The sequence below is a fragment of the Anser brachyrhynchus genome (genome assembly GCF_964034855.1).
Source record: "Anser brachyrhynchus genome assembly, chromosome: 2".
In the NCBI taxonomy this organism is placed as follows: domain Eukaryota; kingdom Metazoa; phylum Chordata; class Aves; order Anseriformes; family Anatidae; genus Anser; species Anser brachyrhynchus.
Genome location: NC_137695.1, coordinates 140,822,521 through 140,838,199, shown reverse-complemented (window position 1 = coordinate 140,838,199; position 15,679 = coordinate 140,822,521). Strand labels below are relative to the sequence as shown.

At 36.2% G+C, this 15,679-nt stretch overlaps 1 protein-coding gene across 49 annotated transcripts in view; it reads right to left on the bottom strand.

The window, feature by feature from the left end:
• The window catches only part of RIMS2 (regulating synaptic membrane exocytosis 2), a 462,856-nt gene that overhangs the window by 87,398 nt on the left and 359,779 nt on the right, over positions 1-15,679 (bottom strand). For 24 of the 49 annotated variants that reach the window (XM_080580660.1, XM_080580642.1, XM_080580636.1 and 21 more), the window contains 2 exons: positions 9,514-9,549; positions 4,808-4,908 (listed from right to left, as the gene is read on the bottom strand). The exons of 15 other annotated variants lie outside the window; for them this stretch is intronic. In XM_080580660.1, coding sequence (XP_080436786.1) covers positions 4,808-4,908; positions 9,514-9,549 — 137 coding nt within the window. Of the gene's footprint in view, positions 1-4,807; positions 4,909-9,513; positions 9,550-15,679 lie in introns of those variants that run through there. 10 more of the 49 variants (XM_080580653.1, XM_080580639.1, XM_080580678.1 and 7 more) reach the window with 2 other exon arrangements.

Sequence of the window (15,679 nt, the reverse complement as noted above, 5' to 3'; positions counted from 1 at the left end):
TTTTTCATCTTTTCAAGTTTTATCCAGATATCTAATATTTTAAAAATTAAACTGGTACATTAAAAAGGAATCTATATGAAACAGCTTTCCATTTCTACACTGTTTTCATGGAAGATGGATATCCAACCTTGCCTCCGTTTTTATTCAATATTTTGAATATGTCAAATTTACATCCTTAACAAGAGAAGTTGTAAGAAACAACTCTAGTACCAAACAGACATATTCATAATCGTTTACAATACAACCCCAAAACACCATTATATCAAATGCTTCTATCAACACAGGTCAAAGGATACCACGAGTAGCTGTACCACTGCCAAAACTACTTACTGAAGGTTTCGGAGCAAAAAAGGCGGCTCTTGGACAGCTGCACACATTGTGACTAGACTGACAGCTAAAGAGACCTGCTTCAAACTCGACCTCTTACACCTCCCAGGCTGCAGCTCATATCTTTTGCACATTCTTGCACCCAGGTAGCCCATGAGGAGGTACTCAATTCATTGCTGAATCAAAATGGCTCAGCCTGAAGAACTGCAACTTTTCAGCATTTACATGCTTCAAGGGCAATCCATCTGCATCTATACTAGTCAAATGAACACATGCTTAAGTCTTCTTTTCCACTGGTTAATTTATCTTGGTCTTGCCAAGGGTTTAGAAGGCCACAAAGGAGCGTGCTACTCTGTCCAGTTCTACTAGTTTGCTACACTAGACACAGAGAGAATTATGGTCATACATTTATGATGTACAGTATCTGGCAAATCTAAATCTTGAATTTTGGTTGTTGACTAGCAGGAACCGTGGCATTACATACAGCTGATGATGTAGAAAAATTCAGTCTTATCATCAATATGAATCATTAAAGCTGCAGTTGGAAATTTCTCTTCAGTGTTCTGTATTACTGTTCTATTTGGTGTACTCTTTTCTACATTTGGCTAAGTAATCTCTTCAGCAGTTCTGCTAACATTTCCAATTTTATTTTGTTTTTTACCACTTTTATCCCAACTTTGTTGCTCTAATATATTATAACCCTAATTAATATATCACTAATATTATATGAAAGGATTTCTCTATGCCTTTTTGGAGGCATATTATTATTATATGTAGGTATATTGTAGGCATATTATTTCCTCCTAATAAAACAAGTAAAATGAACCTCATGATACTTTGAGATTATATGTGTCATCTAGTTACCAGCCTCTGTTTTACAAGTGGTTCTAAATAAAACAACCATTTTTCACTATTCTGACTCCGATATAAAGAGCCTCCTTTAGTCTAGCATGCAATAGTTTTAATCACTCAGACCCTTTTGGAGTGGCTAATAGGACCTCAGTTGATGGAGTTCTCTCTTGACCTACACTGAGTTCACATTGATTGCAAACGTGTCTAGGAAGTATTTTCTCTCTTTTTGCCCACTCTCTTTTTGCCCACTCTCCCCAGTCAACCCCCTGGCCAGCTGTGGCAGCAAGGAGAAAGGAGCAGTAGGACTCCTTCTACCCTTTTCCCTTCCTCTGTCAGCCAGGGGAAGGATTTACCAACCACAGCACCACCTATTGATCTGCTTGACAGGAGAGCTAATGGCAGCAGCACCATACAAGAAGAAAGGCAGGGAAGATTTAAGAGAGAACTTTGGGAATCATCATCAAAAACCATCTCAACCAAATGAGACCAGAGAGAATCTAGCACACTACTCACTCAGCTTCTCTGGGCTCTGGTCTCTGATCTTGGCCTTCTCTCTTCACAGCGCATCATCTTGTTTGAACATTAAGAACTGGAAACCTTAGTTTTCAACCAAAAGAATAAACTAGCCCTAGAAATATTCTTGAGGAACATTATATACATCAGGCTAGTGTTGCAGAGTCAAAGTATGGCCAATGGCTATTTTTCTCTAGTGGAATGCTCTTGTACTCCTGTGCTTTCTTTTTGTGTAACCAGAACTCAGGTTTTCCTGCATGTCAGCTTTCAATGCTACCAGCATTGACATTCAGACTTCAGCATCTATTCCTGTACAATTCTACCAGTATTCAATATTCAGAAATAGCTGGTTTTCTAATACCAAGAATACTTATGCTTAATCCTTTACGCCCCCACTATTTTTCCTTTCATGTCTCCTCAGTTGTAAATATATTTCTATGAAAATCAGATATGCTGTTTGCTTTCCTTATGTCTGTGCTGAAACCATAGTAATGCAACTTCTACATGTAAGGAGAGAACTCTTACACAATGTATGTATGACCTGCCAAACTCATGCATTAGAAATACTATGGAAGACAAAATACTCAGTTTTCAAAAAATGATGAGGCATGTATATGAATAGTAAAAATGCAATCTGCAATTATATCAGTCATACGTAGCCATAAAAAGGAAGGGCAGTTTCTTATTTTATGTCAAAATAAATTTTTACCACAGGCTTCTTAATGCATGATTATGTATCACATCAGTGTAAAAAAGCTATCAGTACTGAATTCCAGAGGTAGAACAAAACCAGAGAGGTACATTAGAGGATAACTATTTTAATATTGTCCCACTTCTGCTGTTAAATCTTTTGCTTTCTCAGCAAAGAAGGGTGCTTTTTCTTAAAGTAATTATGAGGAACACTCAGTTACTGTTTATTTCCATTTAAAGAAAGACTTAAAACAGAAATATAAAATAAAATTCTATTTGCTAGCTGTCCTGAATGTCATTTAATGCTTAAATAATGACATTTTTCTCAGGCATGACTCACCTGACTGCCTGCTGTGCCAGTTGACGGTCTTAAAAAAAATCTAAGTCACTGTATAGTATATTGAACATGAAATTTCACTCAGCTTTTTACATATGTGTTTCACCTGATGATTCCAGAAGAATTGTTGTAGAAACCAGATAGATAAATTGTACTTACTCGTTTTCTGTCTCTAGATGATATAAGCACTTAATTAAAGAAATTGAAGCAGTGTTAGCAAAAAAATGAAGACAGATCTCTCATATGGCAAGTGAGAGATATAGTTCTAATTTGGCTTAAAAACTAGAATTTTTAAGAATGCTTTTTCAATTAACATTGGAATTAGATGATCTTTAGGGTTCCTTCTAATCCAAACCGTTCTACAATTAAAGTGAATATTCAGTGTCTAGTTCCATGAGTTCAGAGATAGAATAAATAACTCATTTTCAAATACTGAAACTACACTTTGGCAGAAGAGTAAATTAACTGTTTATTTCTGGAGACAATTTGTTTGATATTTGCAATAAATAAACGACCATTTTCATAAAAGAATTCCATTATTTTTTTTCCTCTTTAATACATTCCAATAATACCGAATATTAAAATTTTAATTTAAAAGATAAAGATGTATTGTGAGGACCAATAATATGGTGTGAGTGAAATGGGAAAACAAGGGTAGGAAATGCTTCATTAGGTAATTATATTCTATTCAGCTCCCTCACATGAGAGCACATTTATTCTCTACACTCTATACCAGTCCTGCTTCTGACTCAAATTTCAGGCCAGCACTGAGGGCGCAGGAAAATTAGCAGAATAAATCTGGTTATACATACAATACATAAATTCATTTTTTATGGTACATACAATCATAACACAAGAAGGCCTGCTCACAGTATTATGCTCACCTGTAAAAGCTAACACCTTTCAAAGCAGACAATATAGACACATGAAAATAATTTTGCCATAAACGTCATCACATAGCAAGCATCTAGACATGTCATTCCAAGTCCCTCCTACACGTTAATAAAAATTCTTATGTGTTCTGTAATAAAAAGTATACAGGGAAAATATGCAAATAACCATGTAGCACATCTATAAAGTTAAAATATTTTAAGCCATTTTCACAGGTTTTTTGTTTGTTCTGTCTATTTCCATTAATAGCTTTCCCCATTTTGTCAAGGGCTTTGAAAAAGTTCTCCCTTTATTTTCCCAAAAATTAAACACACTTTTTCAAAAGGAATTACATCAAGTATATTAGTCTACACCATGTGCAAAACTAATACTACTTAATAAATTTAACTTTTTTTGGCCTTCAAACATTAAATAGCTCAGCTTACAATAACTGCTAATCTTGTAAGCAAAGGAACTACATCCTGGAAATAAAAGTCTTAAACAGACTTCTCTTCCTCAAACAGCTTTTATAGGTCAGAAGTCTCGTGTTTCTCACTTACAATCTGACCTCAATTAATGAAGTCTTTTAGAGGACACTAAATTATTTTTGTATAATAGGACTTTAAATTGGAAATATCTTGATTATTTTAATTAACACACTGTATATGACATGACCCTGTTCCAGATAGCAGGAAATTTTGGATAATATATTTGAGGCTATACTACTACATAACAATTCACATTTTTGGCAAATCTGGCCACATCTGATGTAGAAGCCTGTGTGATACAGCACCTTTCCAAGAGCTAAACTGCCACTATTAAACTAAGTAACACTATGGCCTTCAGTTTTCAGTAGACCAAGACAGACCAGTGTTCAACTATATGAAAGCCATGGACAGATTTCAGTAACTCTCATTGCACGTGTCACTCAGTGAACCTCTTTTTACCTTCTCTTTGAGCTTTTAAATCATGGCACTGCTATTCATTCCAATGGATAATTACACTGCCACTTTTAATTAACTTATCCTTCCTAAATTTTAGTAATCAACACCAGTCTCTATTAAGGGTTTTGCTGCACTTTTCCAATAATTTTATTACAGATACGCAAGAAACTTCTACTGAAGAAACAACCTGCCACTCATCAATTGTTTTCTAAAAGCAATATTGGATATTTCACTTTAACATATTTTGTTGCTTTTCAAAACAAAACTCCCTTGCCTTTGAATGATAATCTTGTTCCAGCCTGGAATCTGATCCCGCTACCTGTTTGTACTTGCTCATTTTCATTTGGCGATTCCTCTCTTCTACATCCATTGAACCTGTTAAGTTGAAAAAAACAAACAAAAAAGAAAATAAATACAGTAGTCCTCAATTCCAAGCTTAAAGTTACATTCATAGCATTTTTAACAGAAAGAGATGAAATCCGATTTGATTAAATTATGGTGTATACGATTTTAGTTTCTGAGTAACAATTTTGCAGAAAAACAAAAGTTGTAAGAGGAGGAAAATTGTAGATGAGTAAGTATTTCAGCAGTCTTAATAAGCACTGAATTATCTGCACAATTTAAATGAACCCAATGTTGTGGAAGAAATGAATGCAAATGGAATATCATGTTTCCACAGAACAGAGTTTTAATACAAAAAAATATTCAAGAGAAACAAAGTCTTTCATTAAAAAAAAAAAAAAAAAAAAAGAATGCAAAGCTGACCTGTTTATTTCAGGTGGGGATCCTGGTTCTGCATTTATTTTGGTGTGATACCAGCATTTTTGTACCAAATTAGTAATCAAGTAATGACCACAGGCTGGCAAAACCTCCATTTATCATATAAGCATACATTTATTTTGCTCAAAGTATTTTCAAGGTGTATAAAGATATCATAAAGAGCCACCCAGTGGTATCACTGTATCACACTCTAATGACATGCAACTTCAAGAATGATTTCAGGATTAACTCTTCTTAGACCAAATACATGATTAGTCTCAGTCGAGATGGCTGCTTACTATACAACACAGGCATCATCTGTTTTCTGCCAACTGGCACTGTAACAGCACAATTTACTATATAAAATAATAAGGAATTAAGTGTCAAAGCTGAAGGGAAAGTGTGAGAAATAGAAACAGAAAAAAGAGAGGAAGAGAACAGCCCAGAATTAAAAAAAGATTTTCAAACAAAATATAGTTATCTACTATACACATGGAGGCTTGCTTCTCTTCCACTTTAACATGGTATAAATCAAAAATAATTCATTATCCACTGAATGCTAAAAAGCATTCGTTTTGACTGGCATTTATCTTAAACTTCCTGTCTTTTTAACACAAAGGTTGTCTAGGATTAGTTTATCAGAATCCATCCAGAAGTTATAAAAGGAAGCTTTTGTATATTATAAACATTGAACAATCTGGACCTGTATTTATGGAGCTGTGATTGGAATATTAGATTCCAGTGTATTATATAAATCTGACAAATTCTAAACCTTAGCCCTATGTCACAATCTAACAGTAAAGCAGGGCTTTTCACAGGGCCTTTGCAGGGCCTCGGAGCTTTGTATTTTCCTTCTGTACAACAGTAATGACAGTAGCACATACTACTAGAAAAGCCTGCCAGTTACATCCTGCAGTACACCATGGAAAATCTGGAAGGAATGGGGTGAAAGGAAGAAGGAATTTGAGAACACTAAACTGTACTGTTATCTATAAATCCTCTGGCTTCTGATTTTCTTATTCCAACTCTCCATCTTTACTCCCTACAATCAAAGTGAATGAAGAGACTTCAGAGAAACCTTCAAGACAGACATGAATCAATAAAAATGAATGAAAAACAATAAATGGTGTTTTATAGGGAGAGACATAATGAAAAAGACAGTTGCTGGTGAAAATTCCTAAAATAAAATATAGCTGGTTTTTCCTATTGCATTTTATCTCAACCATTAAAAATGCCTCAGCAATACCTGCCAATTTATCTTTAAGCTGCAGTGGTTTTTCTAAGGATCTGGTTTTAAATGCACTATAAAGATATTCTCTCTTTAAAACAGAAACTCTTAACGTGGAAAGCGATACTTTTCCCTTTTTTCAATGAGAGAAATAACACATTAGTATTTTTGGAGTAAAATACTCTTAACTTTTGTTTAAAGAAATAGTCTTCTCCTGAAGTCAGATCTACAAATCCGCCTGTCATTCTTCAGTAACATAATGAAGGAGATAATTTTCACCACACGTTTTTCTTATGAAGTTTTCTTATGAAATCATCATATATGGTCTTTGTCCACAGACATCCTGCCAAACTTCAGTAGATGACAAGAAGTGAAGAAATAACACCTCTTGATCACACATTAAAAATTCCACAATTACTTGTGGAAACATTCTTTCTTATCTGTGATCTATGGCAAATTGAAAGGTAGGCTTCCACAAATCCAATTGCATGTGTTCTGCAAAATCAAGCACTCGGAAATACAGTTGAAAATGGAGCCCTCCATAGCACAACAGGCAAAGTTGGTGGCTCATTTTCATCTCAAGAGAAAAACATAGCACAGCTTAGAAAAAAAAATTCACTCAATTCCCATAAAAATTTGTTACAAAAAAATCTAACTCAGCATATATTTTTGAAACTGCCCTTAATGAACAGATGAATTCAGTTACACACAAAAAGAAGGAATCCTGAGGGCAGTGGGAAGTTCATAATGCAGAAGCTCGGCTTTAGTTCTGCTGTGCATGGAGCTGATGTGCAGAAAGACTGCGCAGGGTTACTGCCTGCTGCAGGCTTATCTCCATGTAACCAATGCCAGATGCAGCCGTGATCTGGATGGGAGCAAGAAAGGTTGAGAGTGTCATGGCCACGTCCCGTTCACGTGGTCTGAGTGCACCAAGTCACATTTGCACTAAGTGGTGCAAATGCAGGGCTATTAACCATCCCTGGTACTGCTGGCAAATCTGTTCTTAGCTAAAACTTAGGCGGTGGTATTTAGCAGGAGCAGAAAGTGCTTCCAGCAGAGTCCAGTAACTCGGTGTATTAGGAAGCTTCAGTTCCTAACATGACTTGGTTAACCAAGCCTCATCAGTCCTACACCAAGGATTTCTCTGTAGTCAGGAGCTGTACAGGAAGTATGTGTAGACAAGCCAGAACTAACTTGTTACTAACTATTTGTTATCAATATTAGTGAAAATGTAGGAGCATCAGCTTTTACACTGTAGCACCAGGTGACCGAGCCCTCGAGTTATTCGGTCATTAGCTAGAGCTCAGTACAACAAACATTCAGGGCTATACAGAGATTGATACTAGAAAGATTAAAGCTAGCTAAGGTATACTTTCATGTATTTACATCATGTCTCAAAGGTATGCAACCAAGTTTTGGCCAGGCAGATGTGAGTTCATCGGTACACTTTTTCTGCCTTCCTTCCAAAATTTTATTTTTAGACAAGAGCTGCACTTCCAACAAAACAATGAGACATGCAAACTTCAGCCACAAGAATACCAAAAAATAAAGACAGACTGATGGAAGAACAAAGCCTGATGGTGCTCACCTAACATAGCTGGGATCATTAGACTGTAGGAAACACCTCAGAGTTTTGCTTATTTTAAACAACTCTCTAACGTAAACAGGGGCCTGAAAGTCAGCTCCGTGGGGTTGTCATCAGCACGGGGAAATTCCTGGCTAACAAAAAGCTAGCTGCCAATTCAATACCAGCCATTCTCCCTATTTTTAGAGTACAGTATGCTGCAGGAAAACAGCAATGTTACAGTGCAAACAGTCTCAAAATGCCAGAGGTTGCCAAGTGTGCCGCAGGACTGCCAAGAGCAAGGCCAACTGTGGCAGCAAACCTGTCCTTGGAGCTGCAAGTACTCATCACAAGCACTAGAATCACTGCCCCAACTTTGAATGCAACCCATTATTTTAATGTTTGATCTTGAAATTTGATAAGATTCAGCTACTTAAGCATTAAAATTTTCATCATAATTGACTATTTTTTTTTGGGGGGGGGGGGGGGGGGCGGGGTGACAAAAATTGTAAGGGGCTGTAACTAGTGATATGGTTAATACCTAACTTTTCCTGACCTCAATATAGAGTCACATTTTTACAAGGAAATAAGCAATTGCTTAGCTCAGCCAGGACTTAAAGGCTGATCTTGGATGCTCAGGACAAATACTGACTCTTCTGTAGGCTAAGATTCTTCAGTTGATGGCCCATGGTCCACAACTAGAGGCAAAAGGGCCTACAAAAATGGTCTTAACACTCAGCTTAACCTAAGACAAACCTGTCTATGAAAAAAAAGTGAAAATAAAAAGAGCTGGGAGTTGTGTTCATTCGTTTCATTGCCTTCTCCAGTGGGAATTATTCAACTCTTCTAGCTATTATAGATGCAGGTGATAGTGATAAATTTGGAGAAGGAGTTTTAAAGAACTGTGCAATGGGAATGCTGGGACACAGAGAGTAGAAGGGAAATATGGGGTACAGAAATTGAGTGGAGTTCCTCTTAAAGTATTAGGACAGATTTACTTTTGGATAGGCATGGACAAAAGACATAAAATCTGGGAAGAACAATGGGTCAGGCAAAGGGAGGAAAACTAATGACTACAGAAACACTGAGATGTTAGGAGGTCAGAAACATGTAACAGAGAGGGAAAAGGCAGTGTGCATGTTCCATGCCTGGATTCGGGAGGAGAAAACAGGTCTTAAGGTGTATGAGAGCTTTCTTTAGCTGGTCTGTTTCCTCTAATTTGTCCCTCTAAATTGACTCCCTTAAGAAAGGGAAGGAACTGCATTTGGGAAAGCCCTTTCTCAGTTTTCGTTTCCTAGCATCTATTCTGAAATCACAAAAATACATCAATATTGTGATCCAACTCCATGGTACACATTTGTTTAAACATAGCAAATCAAAGAACTTAAGGGCAAAAAAATACAAAAATGTTTTGAATAAGTCACCCTACCTGTATCCCCATTCTCTGGATCTGCTTTCTTTTCTTCTACAAACAAATGAAAGCAATATGTAAAACAAAAAGAGAGGGAGAGAGAAAATGCAGAAATAATAATAAAAGTAATAATAATAAAGCATGCATTAAAAAGGAAAAATGAATAAAACCCATCAAATTAATTTAAATTGATGAGTTTAGTCAACCAACCATGTATAGTGCTCTACATCCAGAGGCATATACACTGCATGCTACTGCATACATTTGTGCACCCTGATCATAGACTTACTCGAGGAAACCCATGGGTACTTTGTGCACTTCCAGAATCATTAACAAACTCAATACAAAAGACAGCAAGGCAGGTTTCAGACATAGTTACTTTACAATTTCCTCGAATATGATGAAACAAAAAGTAAAAAAGTCTTTGTAGTGTATGTTTTATGCAGTACACATACAGTATGTAGTTTAATGATTGAAGCATAAAAATTGAATGTGTCAGAATGGTTTCCAGTAATCGCTTTAAATCTTCCTTGGTTTAATCAATTCTCATAGCTTCAACAGGTTAAAAGGTTTACTAATGATATTACTGTAGCTTGTCTTAGAGCTGAAAAAATATGAACCACAAAAGACATTAACATCAATACTCAGAACTCAGCTTGTGCACATAAATCCAAATAACTGATGCCAACAAATATTCTGAATATATATCAAAGGTTATATATGGCTCAGGGCATTCCTCTGCCACAGAGAAATGAAAATACATTGGATCCCTATCAAATAGTTTGGCAGCACATAAATACTGCACTCTGAAATCCAAGTTTGGCAATTAATGTGAATTTTTTTAAAGTCAAATGAAATTTACTTTAATTAGAAACACATTAACTTTTAAGCAGACTGTTTCTTTTTCATACTTCAGGCCCAAATTATATTAATTTCAATTAATACAATCCCATGAATATGGAGCAATCCCCTCCCCAGTCACAAACCAAAAATAGCATGTATTATTAGAATTAGTTATTTTTCCAGAATTACTGGTTATTGAAGGTTGCTCACAAAATTACTATCTAGTTTGCAATACACAGGATATTACCAGTTGAAGAGGGAAACAGAGGTGTTATTTTGAAGAAATATCAGTTTGTAGATGGGTATCAAAATAGAGGGCTAAGTCATTCGTAAAAAGAAATCATACCAGGGCTAAGTAGATGTGTAAGAAAGAAAAACGGGCTCCTGCAGAGAACATAAATAATGCACTACACTTTAATGGGATCTGGCATTTATGTGCCGTTCTGTGTGGGATCAAGGTGGTTCTCCTGCTGGCAACTCCTAGTGGAACTGTTAGGCAAGTTAATGGGAAAAAGATATGGCACGTCATAAGCCTACACTTTTGGAAATCAGTGGATATCAACTGGGTTCTTGAAACCTCACCCATTCCCTGTCTTTTCCTGTCCCATTTTTTGCACTGTTTATAAACAAGACCCTTTGCATTCCTCTGCTTTGTCCTTTGGTAGTCTGGCCAATACTGTCTATGCAGGTTGTGGATATTGCTTTGAGAACAGCAGAGTTGTGTTCGCTTTTTAAGCTTTTTAATTACTTTTTTTAAGTTGCTGTCACCAATACAAGAGCTGTAAATACAACACTGTCTTCCACTACCTTACTGCTTTCTAAAGCAGAAAGCTATTTGCTAGCAATACTAGTCAACATAATGCAAAATAGATGAAAGCAAAGTAACAACCATTAAACTAACCTTCAGTTTGAACACAAACAGGATGATAAAACTTCTAAGTTATTTCATAATTATGGTGAAAAGAAATCTTTACTTTGCCTGAAAAATCATCCTAATAAAGAAATCTAATATTATATGGCATAATTCCTTGTTAAAAATGCCCAGAAGTCCATTCTTCTGTATGTCTGGGCCACAGGACTTTTCAACCATGAATTTTTAAACAAAGACAGTCAAAATATGGGAAACTTGAAACCTGCCTAAGATTCACTTGTTCTTGCTTTCCATTTAAAGTATATAAAAATATATTTCCAAATTGACTTTCAGAAAAGAATACTACACTATCAGCAAGCATGATATTCTATTAGATTTTTGTATTTCAAAATTGTAATTGAAATGTTGTGATGTTTATTGCAAATCTTGACAATAAATATATCCGTTAGATTTTTATAGGAAAGGTCAGCAAGAGTGGGTCCTACTCTCCAAACTGAGGTTTCATTTGTATTGTAAAGAGCTGTCTGAAGGAGTACTAGAAAGAACAGAAGATCAAATTGAGGAAGAGTTCACTTGGGCAGAAGCAGCAAACTGAACAGCATCAGTAATGTCCATTGAGCGAACAGAACAATGCCAACTTCTCAGCAAAAAAAATCTTCATAGCAACTTTAGGCTTAACCATTCCCTCTTAAAAAAATTCAAAGCAGGTTCAGAATGTTGATGCTACAGTAATCAATGATTTTGGTTCCCCCAGTTATTAGGTGCTCAAATTTTTAAAATAAATAAAAAAATAACCTTAATTATTAACTTTGAAAATGCTGAAAACCAGTAACTCACTATAAGATGATTTAAAAATGTCTCAAAGTGAACAATATAAAATGACACAGGCAACAGTCAATCCTAAAAATCTTTGTGTATTTCTATTTATATGGTTTCTTCAACATCATCACATTACTCAATGGTTTTCTTCATCACCTGAATTAAACTTGATTTACAAAGTTAAATACATACGCTCTATTGTGTGTTGTAATTATATCAACTTAAGAGCTAATGTTGCAGAATTAAACAATTTGGAAAAAAAAATCAGTCCTTTCACAAAGGAGACATTTCTGTACATTACAGAAAATAACTATACCAGTTTTCAGCTTAATCAGAATATGGAGATACTGAAGTACAGAAATAAAATACAGAGATGAAACAGAGGGATATGCTGAAAGATCCCCTCTCAAAACCGTGTTCCACTTTGCAGTTGATAATTACTATTAGAATTATCACTGACATTTCTTATGTTGTAGACACAACATTATGTTCCCCTGACCCTGTAAGGGTCTATTCTTTCTAAACAGGTATCTAGTAATCTAATGTCTTTGGGAGTTAAAGTGAACAGAAGAGCATGCTAGTCGAGAGACTCATACAAGAATGGACTTAACAAGAACTAGAACTGATCCAAAATGGATTTGACCAGCTATATTATCTTGTAAATACATTAACTAAGTGAGCCCTATGGGTCTGATGGGCACCTGGAGGTTCTACAGCCAGAGCACGACAGCAGGCTTCGCCAACCTCACCCCAGGATGCCCCATGAAGCAGGGACCCCAATTCCCTTGAAGCAAAACATGACCATCTCTGTACCTGTCTGATAACAGTTCCGCAGAAGAAGCAGAAGGGCAGACTCTTCTCTAACCATGGACACAGAGATGGCAGCACTGAACAATTGCTCTAAAAGCCAGGACTGTGCTGCCTTCCTTGGGAAGATGAGGGGGAACCTGATTCTGTAGCCATAAGGCTACCAGGAGGTGCTGAGTTTCAGAGGCCCTCCCAGGGCCTCTTCCTCCTCTCACACCTGACTGCCCAAAACTCAAGGTTAGAGCCTGGTTCTCCCTTGAAATGTCTTTCCTGCAATGATTTTTAGCTGTACAAGGATCACTGCAATAGGCTGATTCAAAATAATACTTCAACCTGGGATCCAGAACAGAGAGATTTGCATTAGCTCAGGCTGGGGTCTAAAATAAACCTAGACTTCCTTGCTTTGAATGAAAGTAATTGCAGCCTCCAAAACTGGAGGATGTGCCTTTTATTAGAGCATACTGAAGCATAACTCCTTGTTTGTCTTTGAGTTTAGGCATCAGATAGGACAACGACAACAGTAATATTAAAAATGTTTTATGTTTCTACTTCTCGTATTTGCTGACACAAGATAAAATCAGCAACAAGACTATAGCAATTACATTTATAGAGTTGTTAAAGTAGCTTCGTTAATGCTTTGATAAAAATGAGTCTGACTTCTCAAAGCTGTGGGAATTAATAAATAACATTTTATTTAGAAAAATCAAATTTATAAGCAGGACCCTAACTTTACATAAGTACTTTTCAAAATGCTAGCATGACTTCTTTCTTACTTGATAGAAAAGATTTCTCTTGGAAAGTTCTTTATGAGACTAGAGGAACATCAGTTTTATACTGAGACAAATCTCTGAAACACTATTCTTACCAAAACAGGCAAAGGAAAACAGATTGTCTCCTAAAAGGAAAATCGAAAAGTTATTTACTTTAAACATCAGAATTTGTCAGTTAAAGGTCTTTCAGTCAAAGGATTACATTCCCTCTATTTCCAGAGCCATTCAATTCCAATTCTACCTTTAAGAAATTAGCCCTAAACTTTGTCATTCTGGCTGTCTACAGTGTGAAAAATACAACTACCTAATGGATGCCTGATGTAAATGGCTCCTGAACTTCACTTCAGGGCTGTATGTCCAAGGTGTGGCAAATATACAAAAGCTATTGTTGCGACAAACAGGGCCCTTCCAAGAAGCCCGGGATCCACATCACAGTCTGAATGAAAAGAATAGGGCTGACAGCTCCAGAAATGTGAAAGAAGAAAAAAAATATATAAAAAGCTTGGGTTTTAAAGTGCTTTTATATTACTGCTTGAATGAGATTGAGATGTCAATTACTGTCCTTAAAAGGGAATGTTAGATTGAAGACCGTTCCAGTTAGCCAGATTCCTAGTGGGGGAACATGCCTTTGCATTCCTGTTTTCTATTTGAGCACTGCTTCATGGTTTTGTTGTCTTTTTTAAAAATTCTTGGCTTCAAACCTGATATTACTAAACAAAGACTGAAACCCATGGGATATTTCTCACCAATTAAAAATTTTTTTATCACAATGCTTAAACCATGTTAACAATGTGACTTCACATTATTTGCAGAATACATGGCACTGCTTAGTAAAAGTGTTGAATAAGATGCTGTGGTGATCTAGGCTAGAAAGTTAAAGAAGCTTTATAATCGTGGGCTCATAAACCGACAGGATCATCTCAGGTCTGCATCACTGGGGATAGGTCAGTGCAGTTCATAAAGGACAAAGGTCTTGTGAAGCAAGCTAGGAAGTTCTATTTTGCATGTTCGTTAGAATAATAACTAGTGTTATGACTTTTTTTTTCTTTTTAATAGTATGTTTGCCCACAGATCCTTTTCCAAAGTGATTTTTGCAAAGTACTCTGTGATGTTTCTCCTTGCTGCCTCATACAAACTACATACGTTTTGGTGGCCTTTGAAGAATGCCGAGATCCCACATGGAAAAAAGGTGTTACTAAAAAAGTAGCAAGACTAACCTTAGCTAAAGCACCACATTTCGATTCCCCCAAGAACTGTGACAAAACCTCCCTATGTGAATGATATGCAATAGGATTTTGAAAATGCAAAAGAAAAATATCTGAGGGGCCAGTGGGCTCCTAAATTCTGTCCTCGTGAAATCTATTCAGATCAGCCTATGATTCAACTCTGCATTGTCTTCATGAAAGCCCTAGCTCAGTCTTATTAAGTTCTCCAGCCTCCTATTTTTCAAGCACGTAAGCTTCTCACAGTTCCCAACACTGATTATACTCAACAGTATAACCACTGAATATTTCGCATACATAGGCACAAACACTTGATGATAACTATGCCTCAGATTCCAGAAAAGCAAACAGCTATTAATAGAGATTCTTCAGCCATCCTAAGAATGCAAGAAATTTTCATCAGTGTCCCAATAGCCAGAAATATGGTCAAAGATTTAAGCAGAGGACACAAAAACAAGGGTGGTGTATGTACCTTCATGCAAGACTCAGTAGAACTGCAAATTCAGCTAGCAAATTTTTACCAATAAAAAATATATATGTAATGGTATTCTGCCTTTTGCACAATTACGCTCTCATTTTTAATTATATAGTCTGATATTTTGTCTATTTTTCCCTTGCCAGATTGAGGACCAGCCTTTATTTACCTGGTTCAATACAGATGGCTATTTTGGAGTTTGGGGGTTTCGAGGTCTACGGTTTCTGGTTTTAATTCTGATCAAAATTAAAATTAAGGACAAGGAACCTCCCAGCCATCCAACTTGATACATCTATTAGTATGCTAAATACCTTTAAACTGAATTTGTTCTCTGTTGACCAAATAGAGAGTTGGACTCTTTAAATGTCTCAGTTAC